Genomic DNA, 23,332 nt, shown 5'->3' on the forward strand with positions numbered 1-23,332 from the left:
ACACACACACACACACACTGCCTAGAGATAAAGCACTCTCAGACACAAGCCAAAGAGGGGGGCAGCTTACAGTCTAACATCCACATTCACACTGCTGCACGTATGCACAGTTCACACATTAGTGAAGCATAGAGCTTAAATATGTATGCTTGCACACATGTAAGTACACATACGTGAATGTGTACAACCATGCGTGTGTGCTTTAGTGCGTATTTGCATGGGACCATTGTTCTTCTCATGTTCCGTGTGATGAGTACATTTGGGTATATTTAGCTCCACGAGCAGAGCTAGCGACAGCAGAAGCAAACCCAGTGTTTTAAATGGAGAGAGCGCTAGCTAGGCAAGCCCTAGCCGTCATTCCCAGGGCAGAAGCAGCAACAGGGATGGAGGAGGCGAGGAGGGTGGAGCAGAGGTGGAGTAAAACAAGCGGTGGGCAAAACCTCGGCTCAGAATGTGCCGGATGATTAATGGGAAAGCGTGGCTGGGCACGGTTGACAAATGGTGTTTATCTTGCCAAGCCAGGCTGGTGGCAGAAAATCTTTTGAAAAGCTCAAGCGATCAAACCGCTGCTGCAACTGTCTGAAAAGACTGCCCTGCCTTTTCGTACTTTCATTTTTGCCCCCTCCTCTGAGTACTTGCTTCTCTCTGTCGGACTCATTCATACATGGCTTTATCAGTTGTCCGTCTGTTATAGGTCTGTCTGTCTGTCTTTCCGTCTACATCAGCTTATCTGTCGACTTTTCTGCGCTCTCTCTCTCTGTCAATCTCTCTCTCCGGTTCGTCCTGCTCTCTCAAATGGCTCTACCTCTACATGTGAGCCTGGAGACATGTGGCCATGATGCGGCACGCTCTGACCCAGAATCCATCTCACCACGCGCGCACTGCGCACACTGGGGCACCGTCTTTTAATGGAGCTCCCAGCCTCCCCGAGATGCCATGCCAGAAAGAGGAGCGCCCGCATGGGATTCGCCCAGCGCACATTTCCAGAGCCCTGGCCACTCACTGAATGACCCATTAGGGTCTGACTATAAAACCAATAGACAGGCAGCATACAACACTCATCCACTAGACTCAGACATGGCAGTTACTCATGAGCCTACCCATCCCAAACCAGTGTTTCTTATGAGCTTCACTGTCCTCTAATGATAGCACAGCAGCACCTGGGATGATGCAACTTGATGTGAATCCAGAGCATACTGCGCAGGCATCCTCTTCTTCTGCTTTAGTACCCTCACTCTCGTTGAAAGGAGAGTAGGACAGGGAGAGAGAGAAAGAGAGAGCGAGAGCGCGAGAGAGAGAGAGAGAGAGAGAAAGATGGTAAGCAGGTTGTGAATGACTGTGAATGTGTCTTTGTGTGCATGTGATATGTGAGTGTATGTTATTGAGCAATTGTTGTACGTGTGTGTATGCGATTTTGCATGTCTGTCTGTGTTTCTTTAAGTATGCGTGTGAGTGCAGGAGAGACTGCAGCTATACAACTCCAGTGTGAAACAGCCCCGCTCAGATTAACCCAGTTCCACCGCTGCCACTGACTCGGGCAGACGCTCGGAGCAGCGAGCAGAAAGCAGCAAGCAAAGAGAGAGAGAGAGAGAGAGAGAGAGAGAGAGAGAGAGAGAGAGAGAGAGAGAGAGAGAGAGCAGAGCAGCGAGTGGACAGGCTCTCCCGTTACGCAAGACCAGATAGAGCCCACTGAAGCTGGGTCAGCCGCACCAATCCATTCTGTTTAACGAGCCAGTTTCAGCAGGGAGGGAAAAAAAAAGATGGGCTTTATTATTAACCAGAGAAGCACAGCGCCTGCCACTCCTCTCCACGACCCCTTCCCCCACACCAAACACAACACAGCAGAGCAGAGCAGGCAGAACGGAACGGAGCGCAACACTGCACAACGCAGCGCACCACAACCAAATAGAGCAGGGCACCAACGAGCCACAGGGCTTCATCAATGTGAACGCACAGGGTAGAAAACGAGCTCCTTCTTTTTCTTTCTTTGAGCGGACAAATATCACAGATCCTGAGAGAGAAAAAGAGAGAGAGAGAGAGGAAGAGAGAAAGAAAGACTGTAGCTAACTGTTGTCAGTGAAGCTGATTTACATTATTGGGCTGTAAAAGAGTCGAGAGGGAGAATAACATTTTTCGTGAGAAAAAAAAAGAAAGCAGGAGGAGGATTTCCGCGCATCTAGTCATCTTATTTTGAATCAGCGGGCTGACTCTTCAGAGAGACTATCTTCTGCGCTTTCCCTTTGACAGTTTCCTTTGCCAGTTCTCTGCGACTGCATCTGGCTATTTATTTCAACTGCACAGTACTTTCAAATGTATATTAAAAGAATCAAGAGAAGAAGTGTCTGACATTTCTTTTCACCAAGACACTAATTGAAAACCTTTCATTTATCATCACATTGCCAAGGCAATCACTTGCTCATAAACTGTATTCACGTAAACCACATTCATCTCTCACAATGTGCCTCACACTGATGGCAATACAGGGCTTGCTTGTAGTAATAGCTTCAACAGCATCATTTGATCAATGATTGGAGCGCCTATTTTCTTCAGAAAGGAGAAGGAAGATTATCCTTCAGAAAAATCTGTCACTTCCGTGGGTTAAGAATAGGAAATGAGTTGGGTATTAGAAAGCTCTTTGGTGCTCAATTCAAAGTATTAACATGTGGGGGGTGAAGAAATGACAAGTTGCCCACAAACAAATGATCTGGGCGGTTCTTGTGACATTTTTTCCTCCTTATCCTCAGGCAGATAAGGCCACACAAGGACGCTTGCGCTAACTACACCACACTACACAACAGGCAGCCAAACAGCACCATGGCCTGATGGGAGTTATTAGACGGCGATGCGCCAACACAAAGTCAGGAACAGGGACCTATGACTTCGAGATAAAACCCACTGTTGTTCCTGCATATTAAAACAGAGATTTGTTTTGGCTGCTCAGGGAAGCCTTGCGACTGGGTTCAGAAGGCCGTGTTTGGTTGACAGTCATCACATTGGCATTAATATTTATAAACTGTGTGTTGCCTTGATTTGTTATCCCTTGCTATCTTCCTTTCTTTGTCTCTATCTGTTTCTCTTGGCCATCTCCACTTGCCTGTAGTGCGGCGTCACTGCAGTCATATTAAGGATGTCATTTCTGACGTAACCCCCCTCTCTCCCTAGTTTTATCAAAATGATTTCACATGCTTCAGACATCCTCTGACCTTTTGGAAAAACACTAACTGCCTCTTCACCGAAGAAGAAGCTGACAATTTCCACCACTTGCACGACTGCGGCTTTGTGCACACAGCTCTCTGCATCTGGAAAATGGGTGTAATTTGGTGCCTTTGATCTTACCCTCTCACAACCGACACTCTAAACAGGACTGTTGTTTGCCACTGGGCTTGTTTGTGGGGAAAAAAAGACTACTGCCCCTGTACCCCTGGAATGCGAGATGTTTATTTGTTTTTCTTGCTTAAAAACCGACATGACTCAGACCTTCTCGTCCAGCTGCCAAAGGGGGGCAACCCGAGACTCAATCCACCATGCGGAAATGTGAGAGGACATGAAGGACCGTCCAGAAAAGGGGGGCATCTGTAATCTCTGTTGGCTGTTTGTGGAGGTTTGTAAAGATTGGGGAGTAAGAGGTGCCAGCACAAAGGTGCTCTCTCAACTGTGAACAACTGCATTGAGGAGCCCTATGCAGTATCTCAGCTCTATCAGCAATCTCAGCAGTTGCAGGGAGAGAGAGAGAGAGAGAGAGAGAGAGAGAGAGAGAGAGATCTCCTGGGCTTTGCTGTCACAGAACTGGGTCAATGTCATCTGAAATAAGTTCTCAGAACCAGATAGCACGTTGCTGGCCACTGTTTCAGCACAGCAGCAGCTGTTATGGCATCCATTTCCCCTGTCACCCCTCACTGTGAGGAGTGTGAGGTACAATGATACGTTTGTCGATTCATTCCATTCATCTACAGGCCTATGCGATTCAGTACAAATCACAGATGACCTAAAAGTGTTTGGAAAACGCCTAATGGAGGCTCTAATGATGTCTCATAAGCTTTGACACCCTGACGCATGTGTAAATCACACACACACACACACACACACACATGTGATCACCCTGGGGAGTCCAGTTGAAAATTAGCCTTTTAGCAAAATCAAGCATATTTACAGTAACCATAATTGCTGTCCACTGCACCTGTCTGCACCCACAACACCCCCCCCCATCTTTCACACACAAACACACACACACACACACACACACACACACACACACACACACACAGAGAGAGGTCTTTCAACTGGCTTGCAGATCCTGTCAGTAACTGGCACAGCAAACACACTCATAGAGCATTTTACTGTGATTTCCCCAACACTGATCAATGATGCTGACTGTATGCATTGATCAGGGAGTTGTGCCGTGTGAGAACAAGGTCAGTTAGGGGCTGAGGGTGAAGGGAGACATGACTGATGCATGTGCTACATCACCAGGGCCTCGGCCGCAGCGGTGAACTCCACCACAGCGGTCCCTGGTCTGACATCAGCTGGCACTGTACACACGGGTCAGCTAAAATGGATGTGTTCATGACATGGTCATGTCACTCCTATGTCGATACTGTCAAGTAAAGTGTTACCAGGAGTTCTTTAACCAGCACAGTGTACACATTTCATACACTTTCAACATCAAGAGAGACTTGTTTAAATGGTAACTAGGAGGACAGTTGGTGCGATGGGCTCCAATTCAAAATAACTCTCAAAAGCCCCTTGGAGCATATGACAACACATATGCCCTGACATGCTCCTACATTCCTTAGCCTAGAGCTGTTCCACACTGCGGGCAGGTACATGCACTGACAGGAGGGCCTGAGCTGTGAGAGGTGGCCAATGATACGCCTGAGAAGAAAAAAAACTGTGCCAACAGGTGTAGAAGGTGAAAAGGACCTGTGATTCACCTTTTCCAACCAACCTTTGCAGTGGAGTGTAACTGTGAGCTTGGAATAGTTTACATTTATAGTAGGGTTGAGCGATGTCCCCTTAATTGGCATTTGACGATGTGTACAGTAAAATATTGTGATGGAGGGGGGTTAGTAAACACTAATTACCATACATTTGTATAGAAATAAATGTATCATTTTCCACATAAAACATATAAAATATGGTATAGGGTATATATGGCCTGATGAAAGTGGACAGATAAGAGACAAAGGCTACCGTTGTGTGCAATATCTGCTCCAATGAAATCCTGGTAAAAGATGGATAGAACAGTTGCATGTGCACCAATCAGTGGAATGATATAAAGTTATCAGGCTACCGGCCATGCCGACTATGAAGGCAGCGAAAAGTGAAAGTAAGAGGCTGCGATCACACAGTCCAGGATACAGGAGGGCGCAGCAAACAACTTTTACAAATAATGAATTCCGATTACCACTCCACTGCTGTCTGGGGCTTTTGCCAAATGCACAAAATACAAGCCTGAGAAAGACGGAGGTCTTCTGATCCTATAACTATAATGAAAGAAATGGTTTGGAGATGAGTGCATTCAGTGCTGTAGCCTCGCAAAAATATTAGAGCTATATATGACAATCAGCAAGAATTTCGTATCAACAATAATAATTCATTAGTACTAGTTTCTGCTAAAACATTAAATAGTTTAAGTTCATTATTTGACCAAGATGGTAGTTTCACATATACTAATAAGTTCTTTATGTTTACACTCTGGCTGACAGCCTTTAAAGTAGCCTACATATGCATCAGTTCTAGCCTCAATTTCATTTCCAGGGAAAAGGTTTTTATGTCTTTGCCTATGTTACAGCAAGAATTAGTGCCTGGCATGTGGGGGCGTAGCATCACCATGGTTGCTTCCCATCATGATGTCTGTCAACCATCACCGTCCATCAGCCCAACCCTAGTTTCTAAGGGGACTGAATTACAGGCCATCTCAACAGTTTACCCGAAGTTGGATTGGGGAGGGTCTTACCTTGTATACTTGACCATAGGTTCCATTCCCAACCAGTTCCACCAGCTCAAATATGCCTGCAGGGTCCTGTAAAGACAAAGAGAACAGGGGTTAGAAGAGCCTGAAACCAGCACTGAGATTCTAAAGAACAGAGCACTGTTCTTTAGAATCTTAGCACTGCTCATTAACTTTTAATTTGGTTGCCAGACCATCTAAGACATCTAACGACATGCCACGGCATGCAGAGAGTCACGACTTGGAAAAAGTCTCAGTCTTTCAGATAGTTTGATACCAGCTATCTTAATCTAAAAAGGCCATGCTTGTAGAGTCTAGTTGGAGCTTCTAAAAGAGCAAGATCTCTTCCTTGGCAAGGTGAGTCACTCAAAAGCTGTCAGACTCATCAACATGTCAGACTAGATTCATCATCATCACATCCCATAATACTCCCACACCAAATGTTATTTTATCTTAAAGTATTATGTAACCTCTGACAGAACCTACATCATGTTCTTCTGCACAAATCAGAGTTTTTTGTTAGAGGAAACCTAATTATGCAAGAATATAATATACTAAACGTGAAACGACTTAATTAATACTACAGTCTAAACTTGGTACAAAGCAAATGCCTTAATCAAATCTGTGGTGAAAACTCCAGTCTGGGATTTCCGTTGAAAGGCACCTCTCAGTAAATGATGAGTCAGAGAGCACCTTTGCCATAGTTCCCGCAACAGTTCTTCATTTTTCTCTCTAATTTCCTCATTCATCTATAGGGTTTAGACAGAACACCGCACGTTGCCCTGTTCTAAAGGGTCAACAAGCCACTAGACTACTGTACAGACAAATAGTATGACTATCCTTTAAGAGGACTTCAGTAAGGATTTCAGTAGGTGGAAACCCTGTTCTCAATCACCAAAATGTTTGTGTTCAGAGTGTCTGTTTCAGCACTGTTTGTTTCTGTTTCAGTACAACCCCACCGAATAAAATAAATGAACCAGAATTATGTGTAAAGCTTTTTTAACAATGAGCGGGATAGGATAGGTTGTCGTGGCAATCCAACAATAGCTGCCATTCAACTCACAGGAGATGGAGAGGAACCCTTCAACTTTGTCATACGCTTCCATTCTCTCAACTAAGCCATATTGGGTAAGGACAAGGAAGAAGAGAGGCAAAACAGGAAGTAGGTGAAATGAATGGAAGATAAGAGAGAAGAAGGGATTGAAAAAGAGAGACAGGACAAATAGGCCCTCTTGCGCAGTTGATTTTAGAAAGCAGTGCAGCTAAAAAAAGTTCTTAAGGTTGGTGCTTTGGAATTATCCAGACGCACTTATAATAAGACATGCCTGTCAGTCTGTTCTCCAAATATTCAGGCCAACATTCAAGAGCACCTGAGCCTTCACTTGGCGGCACAGACGTCAAATGGAGATGTTTATTTTGAAATAAACATGAGTTTTACGCTGCCGAGGGATTAAAGGCAGGAGACTGCAGAAGGCCGACCTTAGAGGGAATCTTTCTAGCCGAGCGTGACTTCTAACGCCCAGTCACTAAGTATGTGTGGTTAAACTAGGTCAGGCGCACGGCCGGTCCCTCAATTTTGATTCAGACAGCAGGCTCTCTCTTTCCGACATGACGTCACGTGCACTGCCACAGACTCACATCGGCAAAGACCCCCAGGGGCTGATGGGTAAAGGGAGCCGCCCCCCATCTGTCCTGTTTTAGATGGTTCACACAGAGGGGACCATGAAAAAACTCAACCTTTGTCACATATAGTGATACAAACCCATGATACATATACCTAAAAAGAACAGCAATGATGATGAACTAATGCACTAATAATGATGACGTACTGATCACTGAGAACCCTTCTATTATAGCATTAGAAATTAGCAGGTTTGCCAGAGACATTTCAATTCAGCTGAATTAATTTACTGTGATGTGAAAGCTCACTGACATTTATTACATACCTACTAATACCTTGAAAATGACTAACAACCATTAATCAGGTATTACAAATACTTTTGTGTTATATGGTTCTGTAATTTCAAGACCAACTTGACCTGACCTTTTTTTAAAAACAACACTAGCTACATCATCCCAGAGCACATACTAACCTAACCCAGCACTTAATAATTCATGATCTGGGATAAGAGGAGGTGTATGGACCCATGCCATGCCTGAGCATCTATTCTGAGGGGGATTATTGTGATGTGATTTGCTCCCCAAAGCTATTTCCCTCCGATATGCCATCAGGCAGATGGGCTGTGTCAACCAGCCTCCATCAGGATCTCTGGCCTCAAGTAAGCAGAGGTCATCTAAACACCTGAACAAAGATTTCAGACGGCTGATTTCAGCTCATCCCTCTACAGTGCACGCCATGTGGATTGCAGTCTCCATCTATCCCTTATATATTTTGTGGTTGTCAGCCCTATGCAACAAACTTGGGATTGCAACAAGTTTAGATGGAATATACAAATACCTAACAAACAACAGGAAAAGAGGAAAAAAGCCAAAAACGACCAACATCAATCTGAGACTGTGAAGTGAGGAAGCTAGAGAGCCATGCCTCCCACTGCCTTGTCTCTAACAGGAGCCTGATTTCCCATGGTGGCCCTGGGAGTGTGTTCAGTGGCTTTAAATTACACGCCATTACAGCTGTTCCTTCCTCCATTACAGGGAAATAACACCATAACTCAGTCCGCTCCGAGGAGCACAACGCAAGGGCAGGGAGAACAGAGGCGGCCCTCGTCATTCTCCAGAGGGCAACACCTCAGGCGGGCATGACAACAGGCAGAGGCGCTGCCATAGAGCACTGCCAGCTAACACTGGAACAAAGGGAGAGACGGGAGTTTTGATGGATGGGGCGATCACTGTGGCACTTGTGCTAGGCTAGCTGAAACTTTCTATTGGAAAATGGGAATGACATGACCGGGCCAACTGCCTCAGACACAATCCATCATGTGGAACGAAGAGAAAAACGGGGATATTTTTGTTGTGCTTTGTTTTGGGGCTGGTATTCACCCATCTTAACGTGTGCCTGTTTGTTTGTGTTGAGGGTTGCTGCAGAGTCAAAATGACTTGTGTTGTATTGATTCTGTAGAATTCTGGGGTATTCTTACTGTATTCTGATGTGTTCATATGTTACTTCTGTGTGTAGTATACAACGGGGAGAGGTCCATACTATTGTACATAACATAACTGTGCCTTAGGCCTGTGTGCCGCAATCAAGCTTTATTGACCATCTTCAATACAACCATTAGAACTAAAACACAACGCAACAACCAGAGAATCCTACAATTCTATGTTGCTACATTCTCCAATTTAGGTTATCTGAAAAAAGTTCTCCTACTCTCTTGCACAGAAGGGACCGAAAGCCTAGAGATTTCAGTAGCTAATTAAAACAAGAAATGTAAATCTTAGTGAAGCTCTGTGTATTTACAGTGTTTGTTAAAACTGGGATGGGTTAGTGGAATCCTTTCATGTCACAAAGACCAAACAACCAGCGAAGACTCGACAGTTAAGTAGCTGTAGCTATAAACGAAATCTCAATGAGACGCAAACAACGAAGTGAAGCATCTCCATCTGTTGTGAGATAAAGAGACTCAGAAGTGCACCTATGCTCTAACCACATACCAGCTCAGCCCCTTCACCCAAAAAACAACAAGACAAAATGGAGGCACACATGTGAGAGGCAAGTGCAGGCAGTAGAAAGTGTGTCACCAGTGACAGAGCTCCAAGACAACAGGCCAATTATCGCTCAGGCATGCTGACACCTGAATGGACCTGTGGAGATCCGCTCTGCACTGGACAACTGCATAACAATGCATTCTGGGATTCTGATGCAACACACATGTTGTTGAATTCAGAAAATTGCTACTTGCAGACCTCTGGCTGTCCTTTCAGTGTGTACACCGAGACAAACTGGTATACACAATCCTAGCTCTGTAAATAGGAAATATAGTGGCTCGGACTAGGGCTAAACAACGAATATTTTTTTAATCAAAATTGCATTTTGAATTTTTAGAATACAATAAGCGATTGTAAATTAATCATGCTGCTCGCAACTCTGAGGCTAATCGTGTTGCGTATGGTTTTTCAACTGTCATCCCCCATGTGAAAAACTGTCCAGCTCACTAATCAGACATGCAAAGAAATGGCTGCTGCTGAATTAGTGCAGAAGAGGAGTGACTCTGTGATTGTTTCTGAGTATTTCAGGCTTCGACCTGTTGTCGAGCAGTTTCTGCGCCCCAAGGCAACACAATGAACATGTCCCAACATTTAAAAAAGCACCATAGGCAGCAGTATGATATGGCAAAATACGAGTAAAAGTAGTGCTGGCCTTGACCAATAGGACAAGAGTGGGCAAAGAACAGGAGTCATCTGAGTACATTTTGGAAGCAATTCATATATTTTCATTCTCATCCTTGGATTGGTACATTGGTAGAGAGCATTTAATATTTCAATATTGTCTCAAGTGGTAATGCTCCCATATCACATGTTTTAAATGTATTGTATGAAATGCATTATGAACTGAAGCTTGACTATTACATTGCAAATCACATTCCCTGTATCTGGCAGAGAAATCGCACCAATAGTACAAAATAGTTCAACCCTAGCTTGAACCGAGCCATAAAGAATTCCAGCCAATCAACATTGAGTCAAGTCAAGTCAAGTCAGATTTATTTGTATAGCGCATTCAACATGCACAGAGTGCAACCCAAAGCGCTCCACATATAAGACATTGTCATTGACACAGACATGCAAAGACAATAGATGCGGACGGAGCGGGCGAGTCGCCAGCCGCACCGTGACACCAAGACATACATTTAAGAAATAACAAACACAAAAAAGATGCCGGACGGAGCGGGCGACGCCAGCCCACTGACACCAAGACATACAACAAACAAATTAATAAATAAAAATTAAAAATAAAATGAGTCCAATTTCCAACCGGCTGAAAATGTCCAAGGGCAAAGATGACCCGCGTGAAAACTGCGCACAGCTGTGTCTTTACGATGCAACACCAACAAAGTTCTTTATAACTGACCAACCCGGAGAATTCACTGGCAGTCTGGAGAGCACTGGAAGGACAAGACAGTCCGAATTTGTGATGGGCGACCCTGCTGATTATCAGCTCGGTGGTCCTAGACAGTGACCGTTTGTTGTTTGTTGTGTCATGGTTGACGCTGTCATCAGAGTTTCTTAGCACTCGATCCAGACTCCAGGCACCGGTAGATGCTAGCATGGCAGCTCGGTAGTCGTGGCAGCTGCAGATCTCTTGCAGATTGACGTTAGGCACCCTTGCTGAGCAATCCCTCCGTCCAGACATTGGATGTGCAGCGTCACGGATGGATGAGGGACTTCAGAGACATAAGGCAAGCTAGCCAAGGCGCTCATCAGCCCAATGGAAGCTGGTTAACGTTAACTTGACGTTGATGGTGTCAGCCGAGTTTGTTAATCAGAAGTGTCAGGAGTCAGGGGCATGGAAGGGAGGGGTGTCATTTGATTGGTCGTCAAAACAGGGTTCATCTGAGGAGAAAATGGTTCTTCACCTCTGTAATTATTTACATATATTAATTTGGCAGATGTTTTCATCCAAAGCAAGTTAGGATTTTTTGGTTTCTGTGTTTGTTGGGGTATTAAATAATATATGCATGCCCCACTCAGAAATGAACTTTTAACCCTGGTATTGTTAGTGTGTTGCTCTGCCAGTTGAGCTACACAAACACTGGGAAATGCCTGTAAAAGCTTGTGTTGAAAGAATCCACAAACTCTCCATTAGGCACTTGTGAGTAGAACCACTGCAGGAGTTTAGGGACAACTTGCTGTGATTCTTTAACCGAAAATGGAATATTGACCTGGGAGTGTTGTGCAATCTGTCTAAGGGTCTCCTGAATTCACACAACCACACCCTAAGATTCAACATTCCCATTAAGCATATCGTGCTAGTTGCTAGTGTCTGTGTGTGTGTGTGTGTGTGTGTGTGTGTGTGCAAGTATGGCATGAGGTTTACCTAGTTTTATATAGTACATAAGAGTGAGTTTAGTGGGATAGTGAAGGGCATTTGAATGGAGCTATCGCTCATGGGTTGGTTTGACCTGACCAAGCCATTACATCATAACAGTCATTAGATCGTAACAGTCGTTTTAACACTATTGAATTATCTGTCTCTCGTTATGTGTCAACTACTAGTCTATGGGTCTCCTACAATCTCGTTTCTGTTACAGCTATGTAACAATTTAGACAGTTCATGACCCTCAAATCTGCCTGGCTGTGTCTTCTGTCAAAAAGAAAAAAATAAAGAATTACATTCTTTCAAATTCAAGGTCATCCAAAGCCTCTAATCCCTTGGCATTAAAACTTCTGTCGTGCCTTTCAAAACAATACCCCATTTGGCACTGTCCCCGAAAGTGGAAGAAGCACAGCAAATGGTAAAAATAACCTCAGATGTGGGGATCTGTTCCACATGAACATCTGTCTGCTTCAAAACAATAGTCACGTGGTTACATGATAAGCCACACTCGTAAAAAAAAAAATGCTGCTGGGAAAGCTGGCCGCTCATTCTTTAATAATACACATTGTTAAAACTGACCTCAAAGATCCACTGAAATTTGTGTGCAGACAGAATGAAGACATGATTATCTCTCTACTCATTCAGCATCACCATCTGACAACACTGAATATCTTCCCTGTTAGATGAGCCTAGCATTGGGGAATAAGACAGGTAATCTGTTACAGTTCCCAGTCATTCACAAATCAGCCAGCAAACAGGCCACAGTGAAAATCCTGACCGCCCTCACAAGGAGAGCTATTCTGTTCCTCCACCGACACTGGGCATGGCGACAATGGAGTGCGAAGAAGATTAATATTTGCATGGCAGCGCTAATAAAGATGCGGCTGCTGCTGATGATGATGATGATGATGCAGAGTGGGCTAAACACGCTGCAGCTCAGCCCCGGCTCCCTCTGACAGCCACCCACATTCCTTCTCGGCGCAGGAGAGCGAGCATTAAGAGTTTCCAGTGTGCGCAACGAAGGAGTACATGCTGCTCGGTGCTTGAGTAACATAGCCCTGGGGCCTCGAGCTTCCAGAGTCATCAACCGGAAAAAAAAAAAACGCTGGACTGAGGTGGAGGAGCTGGGGTGGGGGGTTTTGCAGACAAATATGGTCATGGTAGCTTGTCACCCACCTCACTCTCTCTTTCTTTCTCTCTCATACACACTCTCACCCTCTCTCTTTCTCTCTCTCTCATACACACTCTCACCCTCTCTCTTTCTCTCTCATACACACTCTCACCCTCTCTCTTTCTCTCTCTCATACACACTCCCTTACTCTGTCTTTCTCTCTCTCTCTCATACAAACTCTCACCCTCTGTCTTTATCTCTCTCTCTCTCTCATACACACTCTCACCCTCTCTCTTTCTCTCTCTCTCATACACACTCTCACCCTCTCTCTTTCTCTCTCTCTCTTATACACACTCTCACCCTCTGTCTTTCTCTCTCTCTCTCTCATTCACACTCTCACCCTCTCTCTTTCTCTCTCTCTCATTCACTCTCACCCTCTCTCTTTCTCTCTCTCTCATACACACTCTCACCCTCTCTCTTTCTCTCTGCTGACAGCTCTCAGAGAGGTCCGTTCTTGGCAGCATTAATTATTCACAAAGCAAAATGCATGCCTGGCTTTTGTGTGCCTCCCATGTTTTCAAAACACGCTGAGCGCAGTCACAGTTCTGCGCCACTGACAGCCTCCCAGAACTCTGTTCTTATCTTCAAAGATTAATGTTCCAGGCTGCATGCAGGAAACATCTCCTTTGTTTTGGTGACACTATCAAATGCTCATTGGCCAAACAGGTGAGGACTTAGCACTAACACCATCCCACACATGCAGGAAAATGTCTTCTTGGTTTTGGTGAGACTATCAAATGCTCATTGGCCAAACAGGTGAGGACAGGTGAGCACTAACACCATCCCACACAACTGTGGACTATATTGGTCAGTGATGCGGCTTCAAGAGTGTCAGTGTCAAGACATTCACCATTATATGGGAAGATAATCTACTGCTGTGTTTGTCTTTCTTGAGCTGTCCTGATCTCTCTGCTCTTCAAATCATTTTCCCCACTAAGAGGCATCTGTCCATTGGTCTACTTTATGCAGCGTTGAGAGTGTGTGTGCAACATCAAAATGCTTCCCCAGCTAAGCCAAACCTTGCGCTCTGCCTCTAGATGACCTATTTTCCACTGACACCACTGATCCAGTGAGAGCAGAGAGCAGCTCGTGGGCAAAGGCAAGAAGGGCCCAGGCCACCGTTCAAATCACGGCGTGATGTAATTGCGCACTCTCCACTTTAGATGTAGTGCGAGAGAGAGATTAGCCTGTGAGGTCAAAAAAACAACAGAAAGATGTGCTGAGCATGCCAAACACCCACACGGAGATGAGTGTGGCAGTGTGCTAAATGGAACTAAGCTCATTTGGGTCAGAGGGACAGGAGCCAGGTTGCACTAATGTTCCAACACCATCACTGGCGTCACCACTGGTGTCGATCCTCAGACAAAGCCATTGGTGGGTGCTGCCCATTGTCCCCTAAAAGTCCATGAAAACCTGACACTGGTTTGCAAAACATTGTGAAGATGCAAAATGTGATTTTGTATGTGTGTGATTTATGGGTGTATGGCTATATGGGTGTATAGCTATATGAAATTTTCACTCAAAAAACAAAGATGAGGAAAATCAACCTCATACTGAAACCATACATTGCTCTCTTGAGGAATACTGTCTACTGTTCTATTCTATTCCAATGAAGGGTTGTATGTAGCCTAATACCTGTCCATTCATTCATAAGGCAAATGACAAGGTACTGTATTCAAACGTGCCATTTACCCCTGAGAATTCGTTCAAAAATATTACTAGGCCTACAGTTCAGTTCACTAGGGCAAAAACCTCACAAAAAGTCCAACACTCAAATGCACTCGCTACAACGCCCATCGTGCCCAGACTTGACTCGAGTGTTGCAGGTAAGATCACGTTGCGTAACTAACGTGCCTGATGTGCGGTCTTTCATCTCGCTGAATTCAGACACCGTGAATACCCAAGGAGCTGGATTGTCTAAGAAGCTTAGTCCACCGCGAGGCCCGCGGTCGGAGAGTGTCCACTCAGCCAGTGAATGTATGTCACAGTGAAATGATTTCTGAAAGGGGTGAACAAAAGAGAGACGCAACTGCAAAATTGCCACAGCAGGATTCTCACAAGCCTACTGTACCATCTTTCCCCTATGTTTTTTCCCCCACCATTAGGGGCGGCGCAGGAAACAGGGTGCATAGAATCATAAAAACATACACCATACGAATAGGCTACAACAACGTTATGTTGAATAACGCACGTACAGATACATAAATTCAGACACAACTATGAAGAATTATTCAGTCAATCATCACCGCGTAGAAGATGAAGAGCCAGCGTAGGCTACCATTTCTCAAAATGTCCTACAATATGAACGAGAGCGTTGCAGGCAATGCATATGACTAGCCTACGTCAGGATTCACATTTGCCCTAATTTAAAAAGTGATCTCAATGTAAGACTTATTTGACAAGACGTTACAACAACTACACAACGCGGTGGTGTTCGTCGTCCCAATTAGAAAACATTAGGCTACTAATAAACATGAATATATTGCATGCTATTGCACGTGGTTTTGTCGAATGCTCTGCAAAATAATAACACTTTATAGCGATAATGCATATCTTGGGGTGTTGTGTTGTAATAGCATGACGGTCTGTCAATGAATTGAATCAGATGTGAATTCATGTGTGACTGCACCTTCAAAATGAGCAGAAATACCTTATTATTCGCCATTGCATCATATAACATAATAATTTAGCTTTGCAACAATAGCTTTCTATTATAGCCTGCTGGTTTTGCAGTAAAAGACACTGGTGAATTAAGGTTGTAACATCTTACAGGAGCGATCAGGTGCATGGCGCCGAGTATCAACCCCCATTTTGCCTACCATTAATGACAGAAATGCAGGACATATTCACGCACAGTGAAGTGGATTATTTTTGCTACTCACCCGCAAAGCCGAAAGGTCAATCTCGTCCAAACTTCTAGCGGGAGAATCGGTCGCCATGATTATCTTGCTTAATAAATTTCAAAGTGATGACACCCAAAAATCATGTAGACTGGGTCCAACATCCGCCTCGGCCACGGTGTTGAATCCTTGGCAGTAAGATTACACCCTCCGGATGAAATCTAAAGGATGCCTGAAACAGTCAATTCCCTCGTGATCCCGGGGGGAAAACCGAGAATGAAACCGAAGGACCAGTGTCTCAGGTGCTACATTAACGCATGTATGGAGGACATGCTTCGCACCGTTTACATCGCCCAGATGAACTATAACAAAATCGGGCAAGGCACAGGCGCGCACATACACGCATATCCCGGCCCGGCGGAAAAGTGTCAATCACGAACGTTGTCGGGAGTGGTCAGGACAGGAGGCGGGCAGAGCTCCTGAAGACTCCGGACGCCTACAGTGCCATTACACGCCCACCCACGTAAATATCTGTACAACATCAAGTTCACTTCTGTGAATGTAATGTCTGTTCACGGATATGGTAGCCTATTATTGAGGGAATTCTTTTGGTGAATAGCTGGATGTTCACATTTGCATGATTAAAAATGTGAATAGTCAAGGTGTGGCCACGCTTTGACACTGAAGGTTACAGTCTGCAGCGTTGCAACATGCAGTAGCAAACAGCTGCACATCGACAGCATAAACCTTCTTAACCTTGAGATGAACCTCTCTTTCCGGTGACCTTTCTAAAGTCCTCTCTCATCTTATCAACATCCACTCTAGTCAAAGCAAATAGAAACTACAAATCATGATATAGTTGAAAAGCACTATCGTATACTCTGTATCATGTGTAGCCTATTCTGTTCTAGCCTATTTATATCCAAAGCTACATCCCTTTCCGCGCCGCGTGTGTGCGCACGCGTGGGTATGTAGCCCAAGCATTCTGGAATAATTTTTTCACATTTCATATTAAACATTTCATGTTTAGCCTAGTCCATGTGTAGAGAGGCTGAACAGCCTGTCAGGAGAAAGATGCATATGTTTGAAGATTATCTGGGATAGACTAGAAGCAGATATAATATCAGCACAACACCATTTACTCTGTGAGGGAATCTTGTAAGAAAGTGGATGACAAGCACATACACAAATACATCAGTAATTCAAGGTATCAATCACTTCAAACCTGCAAAGCACACAGGCAATAATTATCTACATGGTCATGTGTGTATACCCAAGAGAGTAGAGAGGCAGAGAGAGACAGCACACTGCAGAAGAGAAAAAGGCACTGGTATAGTGTAGAAAACAGGAAGGTGTACAGCAGACAGAAGGAGCACTGAGCTACACAACAACACACACTTCCTCACACCTTCCGTTTATGTAAGCAGCTGGTTGTCATAAACCACCTCCCCCCCTTCCTGTGTGCATCAGCTCAGCTTGAAAACATCCTCTCTCTCTTTCTCTCTCTCTCTCTCTCTCTCACCATGCTGTATTATAAGAATGTGTGGCAATGGTTTAATAAAGGAATGTTAAACCAGTCTGTCTCAAGCAGTGGGACTCTGATAAAGCTGCAGCTCTCGAGCTGTTGATGGCAATGCCAGTTGTTTGCTGGTGAGATCTAACCCTTGAAATGAAAACATAATAAAAAACTTTCTATCAAACGAATGTTTCCTTTGGGCATCTTTGAAGATTTCAGAAATCAATTACGCGTACCGTGACAAAACTGACTGCCATCTAGTGGTGGGTCTTCTGACGCTGGCGGATTGTGAAAGTGGGGCACCGTACGAGATGCACATAGAAGATCAAAAGATGAAGCTATCACATGTCACTCCACACACACCCGTGATGTCTCTACATACATAGAGCCAAAGCCTATGACAGTCAGGTAGAGAAAGAGAGAGAGAGAGCTGTTGAGGAATGATAATCAGAGTGAAGGGCATTCATGACAATGTGTGTGTGTGGGGTAGTTCAGTAACGCTTGTCTCCCAGTGACACATCTGAATTCAGGCGTGATATATTATAGCATATAATCAATCAGTGTGTCAGACTGGATGGATTCAATTCCTGGGCTATCAGTGAACACTGTGTGCATCAGCTCAGCTTCTCCTCTTACTTCTCCACTGCTACAAATAAACCATTGGCTCTTGCAGTAAATTAGAATGGTAATGCAGGCTCCCCGGCTCCTCCAGCTATGGTATCTCATTAGAGGAATCAATGACAGAGGAGAGGCTCTGACACAGGAAAGCAGCGGAGGTTACCATGATCTGACAAAACACAGCAGTATGCAAACAGTTTTCTGATTCAAATGTCCCACTTGAAGCCTACTTCGGAATGCGCAGGGCCCCCTTGTTCCTGTACCTCAGAGCAGAAGCTCCAGAGAAGAACAGAGCCTCACCTAAAACCTCACACCTACCTGCCATGGGGAACCTTGCTCCTCTCTCCCCTCAAAGACATGCCAAAACAGATTGTTCCCCCCAAAACCAGCGGGAGTGTTTGTTGAGTATGCTTAAGTAGAGAGGGGCCAACGTAGCTGCTGCCATACTCCATTCATCTCCCCACCAGACATGCCAGAATCCAAGCGCCACATTTCACACATAACTTTCATGTTCACAGATCTAAGGGCTGGCACTCTGCTTTTTTTCCTTCTCCTTTTTTAAAAAAAGAACCTTTTTGTTTTGATCCTTGCAAGCTAATAAATCAGGTCAAAGGCCAGCGGCTAGAGAAAAAGCCGAGGCTGTTCAGGCAAAAATCAATCACCTACGGATTGATGATCTGTTGCAACACTATAGCATCTCATGGCTCCGATGCAGACCACCACAACAAGACTGTGTTGTGGGAGAACAAAGGCAACCTGTTTCAGCCCAGGGGTTGTCAGCACCGCAGCACACACAAGAGATATTGGGTTTCCAATGTCAGCTGGGACTGCACATTACGTAATTAGTCACACAAACTCAGACGTGATTCACATGTGAGCTGGGTTTAATCAGGCCAGAGAATCAGGAGGAGAATGGAGGGCACTTCATAAAGCCTCCCAAACAAAGGGATCAACAGGAAGAGGAAGAGAAGTGAGCAAACAAACACACTGTGGTGTTTCTGTTCCATATCTTACAGCCTTTGGTGGGAAGGCCTGCTAAATTGTTATTTGTTTTATTTTTGGAGGTATATTGTTATATTGTATTGAGGGAAGTCACTAGATGATGAACTTCCTTGATTAAGTTTTACTGTAGTTGCTCCTCTCTGATTCCCTTATTGTGAAGGGTTCATACCTTATAAACAGGGATGAGTAAAAATCCATTAAAATGTATTTTAAAATAAAATATCAAATACAGTCATTTTAAGCACATCAAAATAAACTACAAAATACAGTAGTCATGCCATGTATCAAAATAAAATACTGTATTTTTGTATTTTAAAAATACTAAAAATATTCTTCAATGGGAGCATGAAATCACTTAGCAAACCTTCCATTTCTGTCTATTTAATCTATTCCTTCATCAGCACACTGACTCTGATAAATGGCCAGTGTTAGAGAACAACAGCTTTTCTCTGCCTATGGGACAGATAGATAGCCTACACTCAAAAAGTCACTTGCCAAGTGGTACAAAGTGGAGACCCTGAGATTGTCAATACATGCCCAGATTGCTTGACATTGCACTGTGTAACACGGTTGATCAGGAAGGATCATGACCCTTTTAGTTGGTTTTCAACTAAGCGGGGAATGTGTAAGTGCTAAATGGGGTTATATTGATGCCAAGGGGGATAAATATGAATACAGTGATGCTTCAGGTGATACATGGGGCTACTTTTTGAGCAATATTGCATAATACAAATGACAAAAAATACTATTTTGTATTTGAAATACATATTTTAAATACATGCATACTGCCCATTCCTGCTTACATAAAACTGGTATGAGATGGGGAACTAGCAACATCCTTTGTTGTTGCTTTAGTAAGGATTCTGTGTTTCACCTTCTGAATAGAATTTGCCATGAGCCAAGTTAGTGTTTGTGGGCAAATATACAGATGCTTGAGACACACACGACACAAGAGATTCACTGCATGTGCAGTGTCTGATTCAGGGGGCTGCAGTATGTCATACTGAGGTCATGACTTGCACACAGAGGTGTAGAGGTAGCCACTGGAGCCAGTGACTCAAACTTACACACTCACACACTTAACCAGATTCGAGATAGATGACTTCTGACATCACAGAAGTAGATTCAGCAAGTTACAGCTGAATCTAAAGAAAAGAAAATTCATATACAGGAGTCTGATGGTATGGAAATCATATGCATTTAATTATTTGCATAACCTGTACATCAATGCACACAGATGATGCATATCATCAAGGAAGATCTTCATTGGGTTTTACAACACATTTGACATTCTGTGCAAAAACAACATAAGGCAATACATGTGAAAGTAATACCTTGCAAAGGAAGAGACAGATATCCTCAAGAGAAAGACAAGACACAGTTAGAAAAAGAGTGTTATGGTCCCCAAACAGCTATAGATATACTTAACTTATTTAGCCAGTCAGACTTTAAGACAAGACTTTAATTTAAGATCCCCAGAGATAGCTTAAAAGTAATCACAACACTCTGTGATGGAAAGTATTATTTTTTTCTTTGTGATGCATGCACTGGACCGAAGCACATCACATTATTTATGACAAGTAATTAAGAATTAATGACTTGCGTTAAACTGCATGAAAATAGGAAGTTACAGCTGAATGCCATGCTGTTATCCAGGGCCTACTTACAGCCAGTGATCACATCAGCCAGTGAGCCAAGAGAATTCACGCACAGACAGTAGACACCTATCCATCGACTTTTCCACAAGTAGACAAAATTGGCAAATGAACAATTTTCGACACCATACCATACTGATTCACCAAAGACGGCATGCCACATTTCCAAAAAAATGAATGGCAAAAGCGCCCTTTTCTGAAGGCACTCCTACAAAGTGTTTTCTTTCTTTTTTCAAATGACTGTTATCACCAAAAGCATCCTTATCATGGCATCCTTATCATGGCTTTATAATGGTCAAGTACAGGCAAATGAAATACATTTCAGTAAGATCACAGTATTAGGGTCAGAACTACAGACAAAATATGTAGTAGAATGTTCATGTTAAAAAAGGTTTAAAGGCAGATACATAAAAACAAGAAACTAATGAAATTTAGGAATGTTAAAGAAAATATACTGCATAAGTTAGGGTCCTAATAATTGGCACTTGTGTTATTGCACCTCTTGCTTTCTAATCATACACATTAACAAAACGCTTACAAGGCATTCTTGGTAATGCTTCTGTGTTATCGTCTAGTATATCAGTACTGAATCATTATGTCTTTTAAGACATCTGAAACTCCCACAGGGTTGAAACCCCCTCCTCTCAGTCAATACCCTCCCTCTCTTAAAATGCACTGTGTGAAAACAATGTAGACTGCAGTGTAACATCACTGTAATTGCATAGTGTTCAACTGTAATATGTTAATTACAAATGTAAAAAAAAAAACTATAAAAGGTACCGGTAATAGAAGAGATTGACATAGACATTGAGGAAAGACAGATAGAATAAGAGTCATGCATTGGGTTAACCGTTACTTGGGAAGAGTGGTGGCTCATTCCCTTTAGTCTTCTGACTGAGGTCGTATCCAGGCAGTAGCTCCTTCATCTGTGTAGGATGGCAGGACGGCATTGCTGGTGGCCCTGACTCGAGGCATTCAATCTTCAAAATGACATTTCTGACTGGATGGCAAGAAGTCATTACATGATGATGACGACGAGATTCTCCACCCCTCTACGAGTCCCCTCCCCATGCGATCCACGGTCCGGCTGCGGTGGCGGCGCTCACTGGTGTGCCGGCTCATGTCCAGACCTCCATGGGCACCATGGCCTCCTTGGAACCGATGGGCGGCAGCAGGTTCTGCTCGCTAAGGAACTGAAGAGGGAACTGGACGAGGAAGCCACGGATCTTCTTGAGCTCCTCCTGGGCCCGCGCAGGGTCCTCCTTGTCCAGGCCAGGCTTTGCCAGGTAGCCCTCCAGCTCAGTGATGCTGCGCACGTCACTGGACGGGAGGCTGCGGAACACCTGTAGGGGGAGGAAGAGGAGGAGACATTAGACAATGATGAAAAAATAACTCTTCTGATCAGCATTACAAACATTTTCAAATTAAAATATACAACGTCTGAATAATCTTTGTTAGATTGCTAATTGCTAATGCTAGTTGCTCACCTTACAATTACAAAAGACACAAAACAAAACAATATTATCTAAAATAATAAGCTTTTTCTGCTGATTAATGATGGAGGCATGCACTTGCCCTTTGGTAGATGGTGGCATTGATTGCTGCTGTGGTCATCCACACTTCCTTGTAGAAGGTGTCACTGATTGGGTCAGACACATCGATACTGCTGTCTGTATTGGCCCCTAGGATCATGCTACAGAGAAGAGCAGAGAAATATTCACTGTGTTGAGATAATAAAGGCAGTATGTGCATACATTAGAGATATATCTACTGTATCTATGACACAATGTGTCATCATGTTTATTTAGGTTGTGTGTGCAAGTGGAAGTATGTTTGTGGTGCAGTGCATAGTTTTGTGTATGTGTAAATATTTAAAGTTCCAATTTAGTGTTATTTTGTCACCTATTTTTAATTTAGTCATAGTCTTAGTCTTGTGACGAAATGTCCTTTTTAGTCTTTGTCATATTTAGTCATTCAAATATCATTTTTGTTAGTCAAGTTTTAGTTAACTAAAAAGTCTCGTCATTTTAGTCTAGTTTTAGTCAAAAGAAAACTAAAGGTATCTTAGTCTTAGTCAGTTTTAGTCAACACATTTTAGTCTTTTTTTTTTAAAACAAATTATTTCTGATTACCATTTGAGTCAAATAGTGTTTCACACATCTCAATTTTCCAACAATATTGTGTGTCCACAGGGCTACTTTCGTCTGTTATAATTACTCATTCTGATTTTTTGTCAGTCCATTATGTTTACATGCACAGGTAAGTCGAGCTACAGTTATAGCTCGGCTGGGATTTGACCATAGACAGTAAAGATTTGACTGGACCACTGTCATATTCGTAGACCAGTGTTTCTCAAAGTGTGGTCCGGGGATCACCAAGTGGTCCGCGAGCAGACGTGGTAAAATATAATATAGATGAGTTGTTTGCCAAATAACTTGTAGTTAAATCCAAACAGTTCTGCAACACTGTCTATGTAAATATGCCAGTTTAAATCATACAGAATGAATCCTCTGACACAATAAGCAGTGCAAAGACAATAAGCAAGGTGGTTCAGTGAGTAGGCCTATAGACTAATTATAGGCTACTGT

General features: G+C 43.6%; 2 protein-coding genes across 4 annotated transcripts in view; both read right to left on the bottom strand.

Moving 5' to 3' along the window:
* Positions 1-16,373, bottom strand: part of tnikb (TRAF2 and NCK interacting kinase b) — a 54,356-nt gene extending 37,983 nt beyond the window's left edge. Inside the window, 2 exon segments of the mRNA XM_048265725.1 lie at positions 5,957-6,022; positions 15,996-16,373. Of these exon segments, the coding sequence (XP_048121682.1) occupies positions 5,957-6,022; positions 15,996-16,052 (123 nt within the window). The 5' untranslated portion in view covers positions 16,053-16,373.
* Positions 16,374-20,270: 3,897 nt separating this feature from the next.
* The window catches only part of pld1b (phospholipase D1b), a 39,025-nt gene continuing 35,963 nt past the window's right edge, over positions 20,271-23,332 (bottom strand). For all 3 annotated transcript variants that reach the window (XM_048266086.1, XM_048266088.1, XM_048266087.1), the window contains 2 exons: positions 22,320-22,437; positions 20,271-22,087 (listed from right to left, as the gene is read on the bottom strand). In XM_048266086.1, coding sequence (XP_048122043.1) covers positions 21,863-22,087; positions 22,320-22,437 — 343 coding nt within the window. In that variant the 3' untranslated portion in view covers positions 20,271-21,862. The remainder of the gene's footprint in view (positions 22,088-22,319; positions 22,438-23,332) is intronic.

This window comes from Alosa alosa, chromosome 16, assembly GCF_017589495.1.
Source record: "Alosa alosa isolate M-15738 ecotype Scorff River chromosome 16, AALO_Geno_1.1, whole genome shotgun sequence".
NCBI lineage: Eukaryota > Metazoa > Chordata > Actinopteri > Clupeiformes > Clupeidae > Alosa > Alosa alosa.